The 21,758-nt window shown below is 43.1% G+C and overlaps 1 protein-coding gene across 1 annotated transcript; it reads right to left on the bottom strand.

The window, feature by feature from the left end:
* Positions 1-1,675: 1,675 nt before the first annotated feature.
* Positions 1,676-10,386, bottom strand: RNF152 (ring finger protein 152). Its single transcript, XM_010708436.3, has 2 exons — positions 10,353-10,386; positions 1,676-8,624 (listed from the first exon to the last, which is right to left on the bottom strand). The coding sequence occupies exon 2, from the start codon at positions 8,490-8,492 to the stop codon at positions 7,881-7,883; it is 612 nt and encodes a 203-aa protein (XP_010706738.1). The 5' UTR covers positions 8,493-8,624; positions 10,353-10,386; the 3' UTR covers positions 1,676-7,880.
* Between the last annotated feature and the right edge of the window lie 11,372 nt (positions 10,387-21,758).

The raw sequence follows: 21,758 nt of genomic DNA, 5'->3' as shown, positions 1-21,758 counted from the left end.
ATGGTATAATAATCCAAAACATTTATTTACAGAGCACTGATGATGATAGCAATACACTGAAGAGGTATGACAAATGTATTAAATTACTCTGTACAAAGCCCTGGAGATGTTCCTATTTGTGTGGAGACTTGTTATCATTTTCATCACTGAAAATGCCACAGAAGTCTCAGGTACATTCAGATAGGTTTTGCCTTGCAAATCTGCAGGAAAACAGACTGGCAAAGCAATGGGGAGAAGAGAAAGAAACGGGAGACAGCAGTCTCGCAAGGAAGCAGTACAAAGTGCTTTCTAGACTCCTTGTTGCAAAGAACAAAAGAAAGAATTCAAACCCAAAGATGTCAGGCATCAGCAATAACAAACACAGGCAGCATCTAGGGTATTAAAATTTGCCCACTCCACTACTCCTCAACAACATTTCTCCCTATCCCTGGGGTTCACTGGAGCTGCTTCACGCTTGTTGTGCTTGGATGGCTGCCGAGAGACATTCAGCGTTGTTGCAATGCTTTGTTTATCACAAAGCTACGCTCCTTGCTGGTAACATTTTACAACTCTTATCACGCTGTTCAATCCAGCTACAACTGTCCAAACCTTGTCTTCTCTAAACCAGATGAGGTCAGAAAGGGAAAGAAAGCACAGCACATGTAGCCACTGCAGTTAGCCAGTTTAGCAAACACAATCATTAAGCAGGGATTCCGTTGTACCAGCCTGTAGGTTTAGCAAATCCCTCAGCATTTCAAAACAGCAGGAGAAATGCTATTAGAACTCAATTTATTTTTCCAGAGTTCCTTAAATCATAGTCACTCCGCACTCTTAGAATGGAATGGAACTGCGTGCTTTTACTTTTTTTTGCTATTATTTCCTTCTATGAGTTAGGAATTGTCAGCCAGGTACAATTGGCAATTAAAAATAAGAGTTACAAAAATATAGGTTTCTACATTCAAACACCTGAAAACAGCTACAGAGCATCTGCTACCCAGTATGCTTTCAAATAGCAATATCATCTTCCCCAAAGCACAGCTGATTAACTTCACGTTACTAAAAGAATTATGCAGATTAGCAAAGTTTTAAAAAAAAAAATAATAACACCTACAGGTAAAGTCCACCTGTCTTCAAGAATGCATTCAGTGTGTGGCCAGATCCCTTCACCCTCTGTACATTTAATGCTTTGGGTCTTGCTCAGTATTTAAACCTGAATCATATCCCAAATTTTTCAGTAAATTTCTTACGCAAATATTTGAGAAACATCTGTGACCGTTATTCCAAATAATTTAAGCAATTATTCATTTGCATTTCAGTCAGCAAATTGGCTATGCCTGGAGACTGATCTTCCTTTCATTCTCACAGTCAGCCACGTGCATGTGGCACACGATGGGCTGCTTTGAAAGTACCGTAAGATTATAGAATCATATGCCCTGTGCCTGGATTGAAAAGGACCACAATTATCGTCTATTTTCAACATGTGCAGGGTCACCAACCAGCAGACCAGGCTGCCCAGAGCCACATCCAGCCTGGCCTTGAATGCCTCCAGGGATGGGGCATCCACAGCCTCCTTGGGCAACCTGTTCCAGTGCTTCACCACACTTTGGATGAAAAACTTCCTCCTAATATCTAACCTAAACCTCTCAAAGCAAAAGCACATACCTTTTACGATGCTGAAGCACCGTGGGGGGATGGATTCTTTTTTTTTTTCTCTTTTTCAGATCTTGAGGCACATTCTTACCCTCTTAAGCATGCACAAACCCTAATGCTTCAGGTCTAGGCAGTGCACACAGGGCCTATGGGGCAATGCTTCCAAATCCGATCAGCACAGCGACAGCACACACACATCCTTTTGTCATTCTCAAGATGGGTGAACCAGTAACCTTGAGCAAGAAGTTTAAATTTCTCAATTTATCTATTTACTCCATCCCAAGAACCAAAGCAGAAGGTCACACACTGTTCATCTGATCCTCCTGCCTTATGCCTCATAAGTTGAGTACAGCAGCAGTACAAAATAGCCACTTCTTTTGTTTACACCTTCTCAGGCCTAAGAGGTTCAATAAATCCTGTCCTTAGCTGTTTGGAATTTACAACTTTTGTTACCAACTTCATGATTTATCGTGGGAGATGGCCACCTGCTTTTCTTAGGATCAGGCAACACACATGCAAACAAAACAAGCTTTTATTTTCTACAGTGCAACAGATCCACACACACTGAACATTCACTCATTTGCTTCTTTTATTTATCCCATCTTCTTCCTGTTGAACTTCTGTTTAGCTTGTACCTGAGTCCTGAGCTTCAGCAACGTATCGGCACCCTGAAGTATTCCTGCCCACTCATCAAGCTTCTCAGTTACATGGAAAACTACACTACTGAAATAGGCAGCTTCCCATCTGCAAAGTATTGAAAGAAAAAAAGCAATCTGGAGTTTCAAAACCAAGATAGATGGTTTTGTACACGCAGATCTGAATCTGCAGGTGACCACCTAATTGACTGCTCATTTCCCTTCTCCTTCTGTGCCATTTCTTCCTGCTCTTGAGCCTGTTGAGGCCAAGCCTCTATGCTGCCTTCAAGCTTTCAGGAGTGCTTGACAAAGGTGTTAAAAATGAACTCCAAATGAATTCATAGCCCATACTGGAGTAAAAACCCAGGCTTCTAGCTGTTCTGTGACACCCTGACTTGGAGGCAATGGTCCTATGCAGCAGCACAAGGTGTCTGTTTGCACAAGGCAGCTCAAAGGGAGCTGCGCTTATCTCATGCAAAAACCAGGCAGCAATACCTGGACTTTGTGCTATCATGCCATCTATCTCAGCACCGTAAAGTACACAACCTTCCTGAGCAGTAAGTGCCTGGAGCCCTTTTTCTAATCCTTTTGGCCTCTATTACATAAGAGCATGTGCTGTGTGCTTACCCTCCACCCCTGAGCATGGCCACACTTCCCCATGCTCCTACATGCAGGGTCTCAGTACATTCCCACAAGTCTCCATCTCATTGTCATGCTTAGGTGCCTCAGGATGGTACAAATGAGGAGGGGGAAAACAGGCTTGTGCAGATCCGAAGGGGATTGTGGGAAGGATAGGAAGTTGTTTTTTTTTTGGCTGTGGATCTAATCTAGTCTCTGTGAATTGCTTTAGACGTATAGGAACTGGTTAGCACAAAAATTATAGGATTTACTTAGAGCTAAAATGAGAAATTTATTGAAGCATTAGGAAACACTTGAAAAACAAGAATGCATTTATTAAGCCTTAAATTTCACTGAAATTTGAAGGTAATTTTTTTCATTAAAGATGCTCAAGGCAACTTCAGAAACATCTGCAAAATCATTCAACTTGAGGACGAAGCAAGCAGCTTTGTTTGTTGACACAAGCATGCAAGAGGCAAAGTGACAAAGAGAAAGAACAGAACAGCCCCAGCTGTCAAGCCCACAGACAGCATAACAGCATGGGAAAGGTCACTAAAACATGCTGTAAATCCACTACAGCATCGCCAGGCCATCTCACTCTGCTGAAGCTCAGGCAAAAAAACGTTGCCTCCAGGGCGAGCTGATATTTCAGCAGCCTCCTGGATGACACCAGAACTCATTTGTTCCCGTGCAATCTCTTCTTCCCTCCATCCCTGCTTTGTCCTCATCCAAACACGGAAAAAGTCTGGAAAAAGACGACTCTCAAGCCACGCTATATGCGCAACCAGGATAAGGAAATTGGGTATTAATATTTTTCTTTCATTTTAGCTCCATTATGAATGTACCAAAACCAGTCCAAAGTCAGCCACCCTTGTTTCAGAAGACCTACGACAGAAGTGACCCAGGGCTCATGGCTCATGGCATTACCACGACTGGGAGGGCAGAGCCAGGTCCCCAACAGTGCAATGCATGTCAAGTCAAGGCCAACAGCTCCTCACTTCCATGAGCACGAAGTGTACTTAAGTACTTTTAAATCATCTGATTAAGCAGATAGAAAAATCTGTTGCATGGCTTAGTAGTCTTCAGCTCTAATTTCATATTCCATGGTAATTAAATGTGAAAATCCTTTTATCATTTACTACAACCCACGCTTAACGCTTTGCCTTAAAACACTAAGAATCGAATTTCAGCCAACCCCTCGTAAAAAAACAGCAACTCTGCCAAATTCCCATCCACGCTCTTTGATAGCAAAGTAACAGAGGTACCATAATTCATTCAATATCATTCTTTTCCTGCTAATGTTTTATTCAGACCGAGCTTCATTAATAAAGATGAAACTTTGGACTCATGATTGCTCCATGTTCACAAAACATTCAGACTCCTTTACATCGTGGTTAAGCATGAAGAATTACTGAGCACAATTTCCTAAAAGAAATCCCACATACCAAAATTGCATATTTTGAATTTTTAAAATTCACTGAACCAAATTTCACAGAGTGAATCCTAAAGTCTGTTTGCCAGGAAAGCAGAAGCCAAAAATGGAAGTCAGGGCCTTCTGGGATAACAAAGAAGTTGGAACCCAACGCACACATTCTTCCCACTAAACAAGCCATTAAATACACATTCACAGAGTAATTTGTTCTAAAAAATGCAGGTGCGTTTGTAATTTCCCACAACTACTTTCAGTCTAATTTTTGGCTGCTCAGACAGCACTGGAGTCACAGTCTCTTTTTTGTTTGGTGAAACTCAGCAGTGACTTTGACTTCTTACTGGACAGCAGGCAACAAAAAATTAGCCCAGAACTCACTGATTTTCACACAATGCCAAACGTCTCCACAGAAAAAAACATATAAAGACAAGGATGCTTTTAAAAAAAAAAAACAAAAAAGAACAAAACTGATCCAAACTCTGTTTATAGCAGTACTTTTCAATGCCAGGAATTGGACCGTGGAACACGGGATGACTATTGACATACTTGAGAAGCATTTTTAACACTGCACATGACAACAAACTATTCAGTTCTCCTCTGTATAAGTCAGCAGATACGCAAGGTGATCCGACACGACGTGGCAGCTGCAAATTTAAAATGAGAGTCACAGTCTAAAGCCAGAACAAAAACATCTCTTGAATTTCTGTTAAAAAGAAGGAATTAACATACACACCACACACGCAGACAAAAATCTTGAGGTTTTCCTTATTGCTCTTACACAAGGCCGTAAGCAGGTAAATGGCTGGATCAGAAATTAGGTCAAACATGCATTTCAGCAGGCATAAAAGTACAGGAAATTCATACTAACAAAACAATGCAGTGCATTACGTAACACGGGATGGTATTCTGCTAATACAGTACGTCATTAACACCAGATAAACTCCACTTCTGCCTGTTGTATGATGTGTTATGCAGTATGGTATTTTAACCTAATTTCTGGTTGCTCCTTCATACAGCACTCTTCATGTGAGGATGAAGAGGGGCAGTTTTCAAGACAACTTCTCTGCAATGCAGAGAAACCTTGGCCTCAAGAGCTCCAAGGGCAGCACAAGGTTAGGGTTAGCGCCGTTATCTCCTGGGCCTGCTCTCTGACTGCTTCGTGTCTTTATGCAGTCATCAAAATCTCAGAGATGCAGAAGTTGATGCCAAATGCTTCCGTGCTGTTCTCAGAGCACCTCCCAGCTACGCTAAGTACTCCTGGTATAAGCATGAATTGCTACAGGGGATAAGGCAGTAGAGGGCTGAGTCCTGTATTTAGTCACTTCCTTAAGAGTCTATAAAGGCAAGAGTTTTTGGTGAACTGGCTTTTCTTTACATAATAAGCAGTAGAGTGTGGATGTCACCAGAAACCTGGCTGCTTACTGGGAACAAGAGATTAACACGTTCACAGGCACATTCTGGAATTCCTGCCATTCTTTACTGCAATCAAATCAAATGTGCTGCTGAGAGATGTCGATGCATTACAATTCTCGTAAGATCAAGGCATACTGCACATCACCTTGCACAAAAAAAGGCATTGAATTTGTTATCTGAGGATAATGTTGTTTTTTTTTCTGTGCTATGAATATATATGACAGTTCCTCTCCAAACGTGACCATACGTATACCATAACAATTAAGCACCATATGTTTATGCTATCCTGCAGTTAACAGAAATTAAGGAAGAAAATGGTGGTGTGGGAACAAGGAGGGAAAGAAATCCAGCACTAAGTCAGAGGTATGTTCTTGAAATTTCTAGTTGAGAATGTTTACTGTGAACCAGAAACAAAATCAGAAAACCACCACCATCTACAAGGCCAACCTTGGCACTGTACAGTCAAAATTATGTTCTCTGTTGTTATAATACAACCTTGAACAATCTCTAACTAATTACTAGAGAGAGCACTGGGTGGACAAGTCACTCTTCGGGGAGATTACACGTAGGCAAGTGCTCATACTCTGTACTTGCAAAAAGAACCAGTGCTAATCAATAGAATTTTGTCTTAGTAAAGGCCTGCTATGTGCCTCTCAATCCAATCCTTAAATCTCACAGATTTCAGCATTCACGCTTAGCAATTCACACAGAGCTCCATTTAAGCTACAAACAGTACTAACTAAATCTAGTGGAGCACGGCGCTCCTGAAATGCAGGTTCAGGAATTTGGCTCATTCTGAGTAGAGAACTGCAAATAACTGGGAGATTAGGACATTCATAGGTGGATAGGGATACTTTCTGTGCTTTTTCTTCGTATCTGTCATAACAAAGACCAACATTCATATGAAATGTGGCAAAAGGTCTGCATTATGCTCACCTATGCATTTTAACACCAGGACAGCCACACTGACTTACGAGGGACAGCACAACCCAGAAGAGGGTTCGGCTGACCTGTGTTCTTCTTCCAGCTCTGTCACTGCCTCTTACACAAAAGCGTAAAGATTGCACAGAAGGGTCCATGGTCTGTTGCCATGGTGAGGCTTCCTTACAGCAACTTCTTTTTCACACTACCCATGGGTGTGCAGCTGTATCTCGTGTGAGATAGGGAGGCAAAATAGGTGTACATTTCTCTAAAAAAAAAAATAAGAAAACCCAACGTCTAGAAAAAGAAAAGGAAGAACAATTTGCTGTCATGTCCTAGCAGGAAGGAGTCCTAGGACTTCTCATGACCCACTTCTTCACTAATGGCCATGAAGGCCAGGTCTGCAGGAAACCCACTTGCCAGATCAGAGGTAAAACAGTATGACTAATGTTCACCATTCAGAGCCATTCTTCATGTGAAGTAGGTTAGGCAGAAATGTTTGGCTGCATTGTTAAGTATTCCTCCTAGGCTCACTTTGCTTCCCTGCTCAGAACTTCCTTCAAATAGAAGATTCTGGAAGCGTCACTTCCCCATAGCCGAAAACAGTGGGGAAAAATCAGACATAGAAGCAAAAAACCACACACCACAGAACCAAAAGATTGCTTGTAAAATGTTTCCTTTTAAAAACTATTGTACAACCTTCTAACTTAGTTTAATTAATGTGCAGCTTAAAACATAGAAAATGTCTTACCAACTAAATGATTTCTGTTTTACAAGTCTCCCCCTTCCCCCCCAGTTAAAAAATAACACGTGTGGGTTGGTATCGAACACTTTTCACTGAGTCACAGGCCAGTTCTCCTTCAATTCTACATGGAGCAGTTCTGATTTTGAGCTACCGCAGTTAAAGAAGAGCTCATACTGCATACTTTACAGTACAACCAGCTACACAGATGTCTTTAATCTCATAACACAATAAAAACTGCCATAAATTACAGTCCCTTTGATAAATGATTATGGTGTGACGCATGCAGTCCTTCTCATTGCCGTTACCATCAGACACTGGATATAGGTTTTTCCACTGGTGCCGAGGGCTGTGGCCAGGCTGGCGCACCACCATCTGGGAACAAAATGTCCTGCAGTCATCGGCCAAAGTTTCGGCGAATTGTCTCACTCGATACCACCACCACCACCAACCCAACCCCTGGGTGAGCAACCCCGGGGCAGCCCCACACCCCTCAACCGCATGAGATCACCGTGAAGCGCTTGGAAATGCATGACATGTTGTGGAGGACGATGCCCAGGAGAAAGACCAAGACGCAGGCCACCAGGATCACAGTGCAAACCCCCGACCAGGTGGAGCTTTTCACCACGCCTCTGCGATCAGGCTCCTCCGCACCTGCCTCAGCAGGAAGGCCACCCTGCAGCGGCTGCTGCTCGGCTGGGATCGTCACCACCGCCAGGGACTTCTGCTGGCTGCCGGGCAGGAGGCGACAGCCGACGTCTCCCGGCAGCATAGCCCTCTCCTTGGAGAGGGGCAGGGGTAGCATGTAGCACCCATTGCTGGGGAGTTTGATGAAGACAGGGGTGTGCTCAGAGGTGTGGGGGATGGCGATGACGGCGATCACCTCGGGGTCATCGGGCAGCTGTGACACGGAGTAGCCCGGCGGCAGCTTAGTGATGCCGCGGCACCAGGGACACCGCAGGTCCTTCTGGCTGGTCCTCATCTGCTGCAGGCACACCGAGCAGCACGTGTGCTTGCAGTCCAGCAGCTTGGGCCGCCTACGCGGGCTGTAGTAGTTGAAGCAAATCTGGCACTCCAGCAGGGAGTCCTGGGACAGCGTCTCCATGGTGGCTGGCACGGCGCAGCGAGGCACCACCAGCCTGGTGGGGGTCTGACCACAGTGTCCCACGGCCACCTTCAACCACTTCTTCTCAAGAAGGCTGGGAAAAGCGCAGGGAAACTTCCAGCCCTTCAGCACCTGAGGCAAACAGAAACGTGAATCAGTTACTGACAGGAACGTGAGGAAACACAAGCTGGCTACAGATGAGTGAAAACTAGAACTGAATTCGTAAGGTGGCAAGAGAAACAAATCTGTAACTCTTAACAAGCAAGTATTATTTTGTCAGCTTTACCAAACCGGCCGTGATAGCCAGCATTCACCCTTTTCTTGCAGTTATAAAATCACTATCAACCCTTCAGACTTCTACTCATACTTATGCCCATGAAAGGGGAGGCACGAAGCAGGTCCTTCAGCATCCGCCTCATATTTTCAGAACTTTCTTTCATCCCTTTCTGCACCATAACAATTCTTCTCATTTTGCTCTCCAAAACCCTGATGATTTTTAGCTATTTGGCCCAACCGCTAAGTCTGCATGCAAGGTGGAAGGAAAAAAAGATTTAAACAGATGCATTTCCACAGGCTCCTGAAGTTCAAATGCATACATGAATGAGCAACCTAACTACACTGAAACACCCACGCTTGTGCACAACAGAAAGGAATGGCAAGTTCTTCAGTTAAATTAACTGTGGGCTAGGTTAGATGAACAGCTTGTGAAATAAACCTCATCCCTGACAAAGGCATCCCCCGAGGTGAAAGGCTCTGCTGAGAACCCAGGACTGCAGCACACCATGGAGAATGCACAGCACTGAAAGCAAGCTGCTGTTGACCTTGTTCTTAGATAGTCATTAAAAAAGGATTCCTTGCACTTCCCCACTTATTCCTTACAGCTATGCAAAAAGAGGCAGCTGTATTTACTTCCACAGCAAGTTGTTCAGCCTTGTTTGATTTCAGCCACTCAAACACATGGCAAATACGAAGGAGAGATATTTTTACAACTTTTTGCTCCGCCTTCCTCACTCTATTTGAAGAAGTATCAGATGAACTTTAAATCCAGATAATTCAAGAAAACAAATCCAAAATATTTGCGTGGGGACCTTTGATCGTCTCTTACCACAACGTTATATGCAACAGAGTTAACACCACAGCTGTTGGATGGTTTTTCCCTTCCATATTATTATTTCTTTTTCTTTCCTCCAGATCATAGCAACTGGGGTGCAACATGTTAATCAATAGGTGACACCAGTAGAACAGAAATAACGTCATTCAATACAAACCAGGCATAAACACGGGGTTTGCAATGCAGGGAAGGCCTCTGGACTACAACATCCCACATCCTGCCAATATTTGAACTGGGAAAACAAAATACACGTCATCTCTTGAGATGCTAATGACTTGTCACTGGCTGGCAGCACTGGCCCTGGTGCCGATTTTGTAACAGCAGTAGGTTTTGGCTCACAAAATGCTTCAACAAACATGCAGTGACAACCCTGACTCAGGAGGCAGCAGGGGCTGAGGTTATGAAAGCTGGAGCTTGTGAGAAAAGTCATGTTCCAGCCATGGGAATGAGCCTTTTGGGATGCTTTGCCTAAGACTCTGGGCAGTGTAAAGCCTGCACAGGGACTGGGAGAAGATGCCCAAGCACCAGCTGTACATTGCACAAGGCATTAACAGATAGCCCACATGCAGAAGGAACCACTCACTGCCATGGAGGGGACTCTGCATTCACAGCTCATGTGCAGGCTACAACCAAGGGAAAGGAGCAGAAAATGAGGAAAGGACTCATCTTTTGCATCACTATCTCCACATCCCTAAGGCAAAGGCAGGCACAAGGAAGACTGAAAGGATCTTCAAAAGACTGGTGTGCACCTGAACACCTGAATGGAAGAGCCAGGCACCTCTTAGCTGAAAAAGAGGGAAAGGCCAGATTAGAAACAAGTTACAGGAACTCAGGAAGGGATCTCTCAAGTCACCAGACCCAGTTTTCAACCAACCACATGTGATCCAGCAATTTTATACAAATTCTTCACAGTCCTTCATTCTCTCTGGCAAATGAGCTCAGACATTAAAAGATGCAACTCCAATGTCCTAGGGATAGCCCTAGGTATATGCAAAACTGTTAAAAAAAACGTTATAATAATACTGCAATACTACTATGAGAGGTAGAATATTATTATGAGACCAGTGAAAATCTCTGATCCCATTTAACTGTCACCTGTAACCACTCCTCTCCAGTTACAGCACTCAAGTAAAATTAGTTTCTATTGATCTTCAAGCAATTGAGATTGTGCTCATTTTTTTCTGACCTCCTAACCTTGCACAGGAGTTATACATTCATATGCTATCAAGCCCTCCATCCCTGTTGCAGTGACATTCTTAAGGCAGAAGATCAGTGCTAGGAGAGAAAGAAGTAAGATATTCAGAACTGAAACATGAAATAAAAGTCACCTCCAAGCAAAGAGTGTTCAAGAAAAACGAAAACATCCATTCCAGCAAAAAGACCTGGTCTGAATGCTAAGTAATGGTATGAGGCACTTATCCAAGAGATCCAAGTTACAAAGCACTGGTGGTACCTAAGGGAACGAAAGGAGAAAAAAAAAAAAGAAAAAAAAAACAGAAATAAAAACAACAGAGTTGAGTCAAATTGAAAGGGTGTGATGGGACCTAGGACCTGCATGATGTTTGGGCTCAATGATCCTTGCAGGTCTCTTCCAGCTCAGGATGTTCTATGATTCTTCAATATATCTACAGAACACGCTGTGACCATGACAGCCCCATTTTGATCTGGTGTTGAATAAAGAAACAGTCACTTCCAACCATATCTTAAAGTTATATGTTTAATCATAAACACTGTTGTGAAGAGCAAGGCTGCATGGTGCATTTGCCTATTTCAAATCACAACATTTTTTTCCCCCAACGCCTCAAGTAACAACCAGAGATATATTTTGACTGATCATTGGTGACTCCTGCAAGCGGAGGCTAGTATGATCCCTTCAGAACATGTCTAAGGACAAGTTAAATGCAGTCACAGCCATCTAACCCATCGGTCTTTGCAGACGCTGATGAGGTTGCCTCTCCACGTATTTGAGTGAGTGAAATGCAACTTCACTCCCAACCACGCTGAAAGGCATAGAAGAAAGTCAAGCCATCACCTACAGTAAAAATTAAAGCACACAGTAACTATTTGCTTCATTCCACCGCATGCAGTTAGAAAGGAAAAAGCCACACGAACTCTCCTGGTGCTTTTCTACCACTTTATTTCAATAGCTAAGCAAAGAGTTAATGCTGCAGTAACCTCCTGGATGGAAGGCTGAGCTGTCGGGTCTGTGATCAGCAGCTTTGTGCTAGGTGGAGGTACTGAGCTATCACAAGTGAGCGCCTTGCTCAGAGCTTACTCAGGTGCACTCTTTCTGGTGCTTTGAGCCCAAAAACCAAGAGGCAGCCAGGCTTTGTGTTTGTCACACAGTGGCAGCCACAAAGGCTGCTGGCAGGAAAACTGTGGGGAAAAAAAAATCAGAAAATTCTGGGGCTTTAAGAGAGACAGCGTTATGTATGGATGGATATGGACATGCATGTGCAAGGAAGGGCTGGGGAACACGACATTCACAGAAAAAGGCAAGTGCAACTGCAATTAGTAACTCTGCCTGGCATAAATCTGACAGCAACCGGAGCTCTTCAGTGCTGAGATCTATCTAGTAATACAAACAAAAATTAACAGAGTATGAAAAATGCTCCAAAATTCAAGCATCAGACAGGTGCAGCAGCAGTAGAGAAAGCGAGAGGAAACAGACCTGCAAAGCAGCATCAGGAAACCCCCCTGCCTACCCCTTCATCCTTACTGCAGCCGATTTCCAAAGGGCTGCTGATGGCCGCTGCAAGGAGAGATTAACACACGGTGATAGAGACTGCTCTCAGGAGAAGAGAGCCTGGGAGGAACCTGAGAAAGTGACGGACTGCAGGTGGCTCAGAGCATGACACAGAGGCCCACCTTGCAGACTGGGGCTGCCCTCTGAGGAGTCTTAAAGATTTGAGAAAATACCACATGACTCGAGAGCAACACGGACACAAAGCTCTGGAGAATAAAACACGGCTCTCAGCTGTTTGTCATTCATGCCATCTGCAGGGCCTCAAACTCTTTTTCTTGGGTGATGCCAGGCATGCTGTAGCACTGGCTCCCTGCTTCCCAAGATATCAAAGAGGGAACAGGCATTTGTTGCAGTTCCCAGCTTCCCAACAAACACAGAGAAGTGTTGCACTAGGTGTACAAAAGAAGGTTTCTTCAGCTAATGCAACATATCTACAGGGAGAGGAAAGAGAAAGCAAAGAGGTTTGATTAAAATTAGGTTTGCTGCAAAGAATGTTTGCACAAACACCAACTATAAAGCAACCAGAAAAGGCAGTTTTTTTTGGAAGACGGTGCAAAGACGGACATTAAACATTCACTGTATGTGAGATGGACAAGTTCATGAACACAGTGACAAATCACTGCCTGTTAACACAGTATAAGGACAGCCCCAAGGACTAAGCAATGAAAAGCACAGTCTTGAAGGAGTGCTCCCTCTACCAGAGAATGAAGAACTATCTTCACACATATTTCTAACTTATTAAGGCTCCAAATTATACCAGCATGAAAGCCACAAAAAGATATTTTAATAACGCCCATAGAATTTAATACAATTCAAAGAAGGTTAAATATTGCATCGTGTTGTTAAAGACTGGCTCCAGGGCACGCCGGTGTAGTTAGCTGATCACTGAAAGCCTCAAAAACTTTGCACAGACTTATGCATGTGTTGAGGCACGCTGTGCTTGCTGCATGGCAAGGTTACTAGCAGACATCTAGCAAGGCGGTGCGCTGATGAAACTTCACCTTTCTCAAGGCAGGTTCATTACACAAAGTCCCCAAACTCATTAAGAGTTCTGTGACAGCATTACTGTCTATGATTTATGACGAAGAAAGATCCACCAGGTTCAGTTGCCCTTAGGCTGGAAAGGAGATGGAGGGGCAGCACAGAGGGGAACTAATTGTAAAAGCCCTCTGCCCACAGACATGGAAAGAAATGCCTGCTACAGTCACTTAAAACTGACAGTGAATAGGAAGAATATAATTAATATCTGGTTGCATTTCTGCTACAAAACTCAGTATCTTTTCAATACAAAACTCTACAAATGTTTTCAGCAGATTTGTGTTTGTACAAAATCTGTTAGGACTGTTGCAAATACCTAGGACATACTACCTGATTTTCTCTGAATATCCTTCACTAAACGATTCCATTTATTTTTAGGCTGTTCTGTAGCACTAATTACCATAGAAACTGAAACAGCACAAAGATTAATTAATTTATTCAGCACAACACCCTTGATAAGAGAGAAGTATTATCATTATTATACTCTTTCGTCATTTAAGAAAAGAAGCGCAGAGATGAAGTAGTTGGTCCAAGGTCATGCAAACACCACCCAGGTTGCCTCAAAGCTCCTAGATAATTTCATCCCAGCTCCACTTCTCACTTCATGAGCCACCAAGCAGGGGTGGAAGACTCTAGACAGATATTTTTTTTTTGCAACGGAGAAACAACAAGGCTCAGAAAATCACCTGATTCCCCTAATTGCTCCTGTGTGGCAGCATCTCCATGTCCTGTCCAAGATTTTCTGTTCATTGAACATACCACCTATTCCACGGACCATGAAAAATATGAAAGCCTGTGATCCAAAACTTAAAGCATCTCCACAGACATTATGCAAACTGCAACTGAGACAGTGTCTGCATTTTGAGGAACACAAAATTAACAACAAAACAACAAATTCAATCCAATTTTCTCTTGGGAATTACTTATGTGCCAGGCACCTTCCACCTAAGATGAATAGCTTACACCCACTATCCTTTCCATTTTGTTATTCACAGTTGTACAGAAACACTGCAGAGCAAAAGCATTTTAATTTGATCAAATTCTTAGCCAGCATATACTGGCATTGATCCTTCAGCTTTACTCCAACCCTCGCCAAGATGACAACCAGACATACGTACTCCCGGATGTGTAGAGCCACAGAAAATAACATTGAATGAAACTGTGAAATATGAGCCTGCAACATCCTATGAACTTGTGCCAGGGGATTCATGCTGATGAAGAACCTGCTCTGGGTGATCCTAATAGCAAAGACTAAACAGGACAGCAGCTGGCCTCCCTCTCTGGCACTGAGCACTCAGAAGTGGATCACCGAGCCTGGCTGCAAGGTGTTAACGCATCGCATTCACTTCAGGAATTGCCACCAGCCAGCCCTTCCAACAGAAAGCAGAGACAAAAAGGCCCACCACACTACTGTAACCAGTTGCAGAAGTTTACATTTTTGGAGCAAAACCACATCAGCTGAAAACATCAGCCTTTAGTGTTTTCATATAAACAGAAAGAGACTCACTTGCTGTACATTGCTCCATCTCACCTCACAAGCTCTGCTGCTCCCTCCTTTTATCTGCAATTTTGACACGTTCACATTCCCCAGCTCCAAAGACCTTGTTTTGGTCAAATATGATCAGGATAAGCTGCACTTTGTTCCAACAGCAAACACTACTAATCACCCATAATGTGCCTGGTCAGCAAATGATGAGTACAGTTTTTTACTGCTGAGTCAAAACAGTACAGCCACGCTCACCAGAAAGTTTCATGCAGTGTTTTACCAGAGGAAAGGCTATCTGAAATCAAAATGTTCCTGACAAATGTGCCTATTTCAGGCACATTTCTTCTGCCTACCCAGCCCGTCAGTAGCCCTCCTTGCAGTTGAATGTGGGGACCAAACCATAGAGCCTGACCCGCTCCTCACCAGCTCAGAGCTTCCAGGTTAGCAGCTTTTTAACATGGGGAGAAGCCAAGTTTCTCCAGAGCCATAGGTCACTGAAACTCCCAGCTCCCAGCCTGGAAGAGCACAAGAGATCCCTGTATGCACACCTGCCCGGCCAGAAAGAGTCTCATGAGGTACTCCTCCTCATTTCTGCTATCTGGAAATTCTCTTCCTGCATCAGGAGTGCATTGACAGGATGAGACCCGACCCTGGTCATGAAACACCCCAAATCTGGAAATTCTCCTGCAGAGGATACTAAAGTGTTTCCTCTCAATTTGAAAATGAACACAAAATCCAGGGCTCAAAGCATCTCAAGCGACAGTGCTCATTTTTGCAGTTCATTCTCACTGTAACTCTGGCAGGGCCATTAGCACTTTATCAGTTTTCTTGGCTGCTCTTAATTATGCCTGACACACTGGTAAACCCTGAGGTGAGAGGAATTAAAAGACAGGTTTCTCCACCACCAAATGACAAATCCATTTGCCACTCAAGCTGACATAAAGAGGAATGGGGGCGAAGGCCCAGCAGAAAAGCAATCTTCTCCTTATCCTATAACTAAAAGCCACACGGTTAGTCATCGATGGCCAGGACACATGGAAAAGATGGTTGGCAAGGACAGATTTAAAGTATCTTCCCTAATTTAAAGTGATGTCACAAATCAAGCCACAAAGGCCAATTCCAGAACCTCACAGCTATACGCAAGCAAAGAGCAAAGCTTGCTCTGTGGACATTAAACTCATTCTAAGTAACAGCTTTTACTCGCAGTGCAGCATCTTCTTCCCAAAAAAGATTTTCATTTATGGCTACGTGATGAAATTCTGTAGTATTCAAAATGTAGAGGGAGAGAGACCACAAAGCAACTGATCACTTAAAATGACAAAGTTGTTCTTCCATTACAGCTTTATGCTTCATCTGATGCATAGATTGATAGAATTTGCCTGATACCTGAAGAGAAACTTAATTAAAACATTCTTCCATCCCTCCCTCCCCTGAGAATCTGCTATTACAAAATACCACCATCCAAAAAAAAAAAAAAGGTAATTTTAAATAAAACTACAAATGCTTCTCACTGATACAGGTCAGTGGGCGGTTGACTGGAAATCAGCTTGAAGTAGTGTATTAAGGCAGTCGACTCTTAAGTGAATGGAGCAGCTCTCCAAGTAATTTTTTATAAAATCAGGTCAAAATCTGCCTGCATATTGGCTCAAACAGAGGAAGACAGAAAGGAATCAATATTTGCATTTCTTATGCTGTTTATATAATGTGAAAACTGGAAACCCCATTGCACGCTTACATCAAGCAACTCTGCTCTGTGTTTCTGTCTCATACACAGGACCCACAAAGTGTGACTTTCTGAGGAAGCGATGCTGAGACCCACACTGCTCAGTAGCCCCAGTCACGGCGCTGCTCCCGAGGGCTGGGCTGGACTGTGTTTTGTGAGGGTGTGGGTAGGGGAGGTTTCTTCCTTTGCTTCGGCAAATAACAAAAAAAAGCAAGAGATCTAGGGGAATCAAAACAATACACCCTTTTATATTGAAAAGGATGGGATTAAGCAATTGGAAAACATCGCATTAGAAGCCTCATAATAATAAGGAAGTTCTCTTCTGTCCCACAGACCCCGAAGAAAAGATAAAAGTTTAAGGGAGACAGCACTGAGAGGGGAGCTTTAAACCTTTTTACCTTTCTCCTGAGATTTACTGAGCAAGGGAGTAAAGTCCCCTGTTTATCAAGAGAAAAGGTGCAGCAGATGTCATAACATAGAAGAATGACTTCCAAGAGCTTATCTTCACAAGAGGACAGCTGATAACCAGCTAGCATGGCTCCTCAAGGTCAGCCACAAAATGTCATTTCCTAATGCAGACAAATTGTGATCTTCATGCATTCTCAGCTTCTGATAAGTGCTACAACTATCCCAGGTCACAGCACGGGTCATTCTAGTTTGCAGAATACACCAAAAGGAACTGGAACCAATCCAGAAACTTCTCTCTTATTGGAAACTAATCATTCACCCGTAGCACTCCTGGCAGCTAATAATATTAATACCACATTCACTGCCTCAGTTTTGGGAACAGTCCAGCACTCACTGCAAATACAGATCACAAGCGGAGGTAGGCCAAGCCCAAGCAGCATACATATTCATGTTTCCTATTTCTAGGTGATCTGTTTCCCTGGTATATATCAGGACTTTACAAGAGTAAAATCCTCCCTAAAAGATCTGGCTTACTAAAGAGAATAAATAACTTTTTCCAACAGTTTTCCAAACTGCATGTTCTACCTATAACTACAAATACTCCACAAGGTCTTGAGCAGCCAAGTAATGAAGCGAATGATCTGACATTAGCCACTGAAGTTAATGGGATGACAAACGCTCTTGAGGTCAGTCGTACATTTACATATTTACCACGCTATCCATCAGTATAAGTAATAGAGAGAACTGGTGTCAGCAGCCACAGGCAGATCACTAAATCTCTAAGTGGCAGAAGCCTTCACTCCTCCTTTACCTCCCTGAAAATGGGCAACCTGGGAAAACACAACCCAATCTTCCCAGAACAGCTGCAACTAACCTGACTGGTTGCATGTAAAGATTGAAAGCCCCGGTCTCACCAGGGAATATTTCTGACTAGCAGGGAAGAAACAAACTGATGCCAGGAAAGGTTCCTCTTCCCATCATGCCAGTAGACATGGGCATGGCTGTGGGAGAAAGATTTCTGTGAAAGGTCTTCTAGGACGAAGCCTAGAATAAGGAGAGAATCTGTATCTAGTCTCACTTTGCCTCATGTGAACCAGCACAGTTTGCAAGATGAGTCACCTTGCAGCTAAGCAGTAAGGTACCCTAGAGGCCAACAACCATAACTCAGGTAGCAACTGGGCCTGCACTGGCATGTCACACAACCCTCTCAGGTGGGCCGAGATAAATCACAACTCCCCAGAGACTGAGCACAAAGCTCTAGAGCTGCCAGCCTCTCTGCTCTGACAGTTATGCCATAATGGAGACTGGCCATCAGCCACTCAAACGCTCAGGCACAGGAAAATAAACTGTTCTTTCTCGTGTTACTCAAAATCTGTTTGCTTTCCTTCACAGAGATGGTAGGTATTCAATCCCAAGAGCCACTCACCTTCAGTAGCTGCAAGGAATTTATCAGACCTGCCAAGCTCTGTCAGGTTGTATTTCATTCTTTACAGAGATTTTTGAAGTTCGGGCTAGACATCACCCATCATACTTCTGCCAGTCAAAGTCTGGCTGCTTTAGAAACACCCTGGTGTGAAAAACACTCCACTTGGCAGCACTTATCTAACAGTATACAGCATTTACTGCATGAAGGAGTGCAGATGCTGAGAAAGGATGGTGTTATGCTACATTAGAGCAAAAAATCAAAATGAAGCAAACTGCTTTGCTGCTTAATCTAGGGCCTAATTCTGCAGAATTATCTTTGAGAACAAGCAAAACAAGCTTTGAGAAGATAACGAGCACAATATTGCTAATGCTCAAGACTTCATCACAATCCTGATTGTACAGAGCAACACTGAGTCCCTTAGGCTCATGATTATCAACAATCAGCTCAGTATTCAGCAAAAAGCTTGAAGACATCAACTTCACAAGCCCCAGACTCTGATTAGCTAGAACACCCAGAACTTCTGTCTCTATCTTGCAAACCAGTCTCGTGATTCCCTGGGACTCAGAATCTGAGTTACAGCTAACTGAAGAAATGCAGTTTCAAATTGAACAAATTCATTGGTGGTTTCAGATCAAATTAAGCAAATACTTTCTCCCTGAGCAAAAACAGTAATTTCCATTAAAATGTCAACTCATTTCAGCTTTCATTTCAGTTGACTTTTTCCTTCAGAGGAAAAAAAAATCTACCTAGGTAAAGCAAAGGACAAACAAAGCTTTTTGCACCGACACTGAAGTAACTTTTCCTTGCTGTTGTCAGCCACTGAATGAGACAGAAGTACTCACACCACCCTACTGCTGAATGCAAATGTGGAAGTCAGATAGTACACCATGTTTTCTTTTTCCTTCCCAGCCTAGGGTATGCTAATGAGATAAACACACCCAACTATTAAGCAGTGGTTTTATAGCTGCACATTTGCAAAGCATCATTCATTCTGGCTCAAAAATAAAAAAACACAACATGGGGCATTTTCATCATATAAGTCACATTCCCTGATGTGATCAAAGCCTGAGAAGTCTTCTGTTTGATGGGATTACTGTTTTAGAGGTGTTTCTTATAGAAGAGCTAGAGGATCTTGATTTGGAAAGGCAGGTAGTTCAGAGTCACACTTATCCCAGGAAGTCTCAAAAACACATCCCAAAAAGTCACTAGCAGCTTATGAACACATATCAGAGAAGCTTCACCAATACATCCAACACATATTACACGTAGCATCACAAAGAACAGCACTTCTAGCCAAAAAGGTGCCACTTGGACTGCTGGAAGAAAGGAGGAAAGGCCAAAAGCCTGTTTCGTCACTCTATAAAGTGCAGCATTGGAGATGTGATCTAAGACATGTATCTATGCAGAATTAAAGTAAATTCCATTCAGTTCAGATCTTAATTTTATTTTGTTAAAGTAATACCTGTGTGCCTTACCGTGGTGTATGAAACTCTGGAAATATCAATGCCTACAGCCAAAGCAATGCCACAGGAACCATGCGACTTACACCAGTTGAGGTGTAAGACTGAAAATCAATGTGACAAAGCAGATGCGAGACATCTCTCTTCTCTATTATGGAATCAAGTCACATTTAGGATGAAAAATACCTCAGCTCTGGACCCAGGTTTGCATTGTGCCACAAACTACAACATCCCTTGCTTTCTAGCCAAAAGAATTTCTGATTTATTTAGTTCACTGACATCACCGTTACTTTTTACAATTGGGTCAGCACTGTTCTAACTTTTGCTTAAGTAACTCCATTTGTCAAGTGCCTTAATTAATGATTACTCCTTTAAAAATCAAACACGTGCTCTTTTTTATGTCTCATATTTTGTCAAAAAACAGCATCTACTGAGAAAATCATTTTCTGAACTTTTAAACCACTCCTTCATACAGTGTTCTGTATTTTTTTACGCAGTGGAACTTGTGCTGGGTTCTTTCGCACGCAGTTTGCAGAGCACCTGTCAGGGTGAAGCCCTTGCCAATATACTGGGTACTTAAGTGCTATGGCAATTAGAAAAAAAAAAACAACGTAGGCATCAATACAAATCGTTAATACCATTATTATTACTAACACCCACGAGCTTTGGCGTGAGCTCTCATCTCCTAGAGCAGCTGCTTCTAGAAAACAGAGTTAAAGAGAGCAAAAGCCAGCAGGTGGCACTCCAGAATATACAGCGCAGAGAAGCAAGACTAGCAGGACCAGGCAAGCCCGTTCAAATCAGCTGTGCCACCGGCTTCAAGTTTGGTTTGGATTAAAGACCATCTCCCTTTCTCGCTCCCAAAGAGCAGAGACTAATAAATGCTTCCAGCCCCACCTCTGAACAACCATGACTGTGGTGGATAAGAGGAATCATGTCTGAAAGCATATTGCACAGCACATCCAAAGTGCTGGGCTGATGGCTTGCTCCAGAAAGGGGAAAGCTCCCTTTGGGCAGGCTGAGACACTTACCCGTGCTCTGTATAGAGAACTGGCAGCCTTTTCCTGTGTCCTACTGCTCTTCTGAACTCCTTCAAACAAGCTGAAATAATGCTGCCTTTTACTGCTTTAAAACAGCAACAACAAACAACACGCCCTAATGATTAAGAAACCATTTTCCCTCCTGTTTATTCTTAGCTTCCCCTACACACATAAAAACATCCACAGCCTTGCCTGCACGGCTATGAAGCATCTCTACAGATGGCTCCTGGAGGCACAGCGTCGATTCCCACCCTCCTCAGAGCCCTCTGCCTCACCCCATCGCTCACACTCCTCCTGCAGCAAATTCAGTCAAACTGACACTTCTTCCAATTAAATGCTGACTGGCAGGAAAGCCTCAGTCTAGTATCCTCATCAGCCAGAAGAAATAAATCCAGCTCAAAGAGCTGTGGCTCACCCAGTCTAACCATAAGAGCAATTAGTTTGTTTTGCTCCTGGTTGAAAAGCTCCCAATCAGTCTGTCTTAAAAACAAGGCCCTTTAAAACACCGTGCAACCAGGGGAGGACAGGAGGACATGGTACCTTTTAACCTAGGAAGATTGTGCTTTTCTTTTAGAAACTGAAATTTTAAAGCTAGTTGTTTTGTCTAACTCTAGGTATCAAGCATAGCAGTTCATTTTTAGAGACGTAATGAAACGACTCAGTTGACAAAGATACCATTTCTACACCATCCTCCCCTGAAAAAGTTTAGAGTCAAAACATTAAAGTTCATACAACTGGGTGGGAATAAAGGCTGTGTTTTTATCAGAAATCCTCGTGAATTATCTAAAAAACTATACAAATATTGAAGATATTTTCATCCCTCATGCA

This window comes from Meleagris gallopavo, chromosome 3, assembly GCF_000146605.3.
Source record: "Meleagris gallopavo isolate NT-WF06-2002-E0010 breed Aviagen turkey brand Nicholas breeding stock chromosome 3, Turkey_5.1, whole genome shotgun sequence".
Classification (NCBI taxonomy): domain Eukaryota; kingdom Metazoa; phylum Chordata; class Aves; order Galliformes; family Phasianidae; genus Meleagris; species Meleagris gallopavo.
This window is presented reverse-complemented; position numbering and strand designations above follow the sequence as displayed.

Excerpts from the sequence above, each read along its gene's own strand:
- RNF152 (XM_010708436.3), bottom strand. The coding sequence starts at position 8,492 with ATGGAGACGCTGTCCCAGGACTCCCTGCTGGAGTGCCAGATTTGCTTC.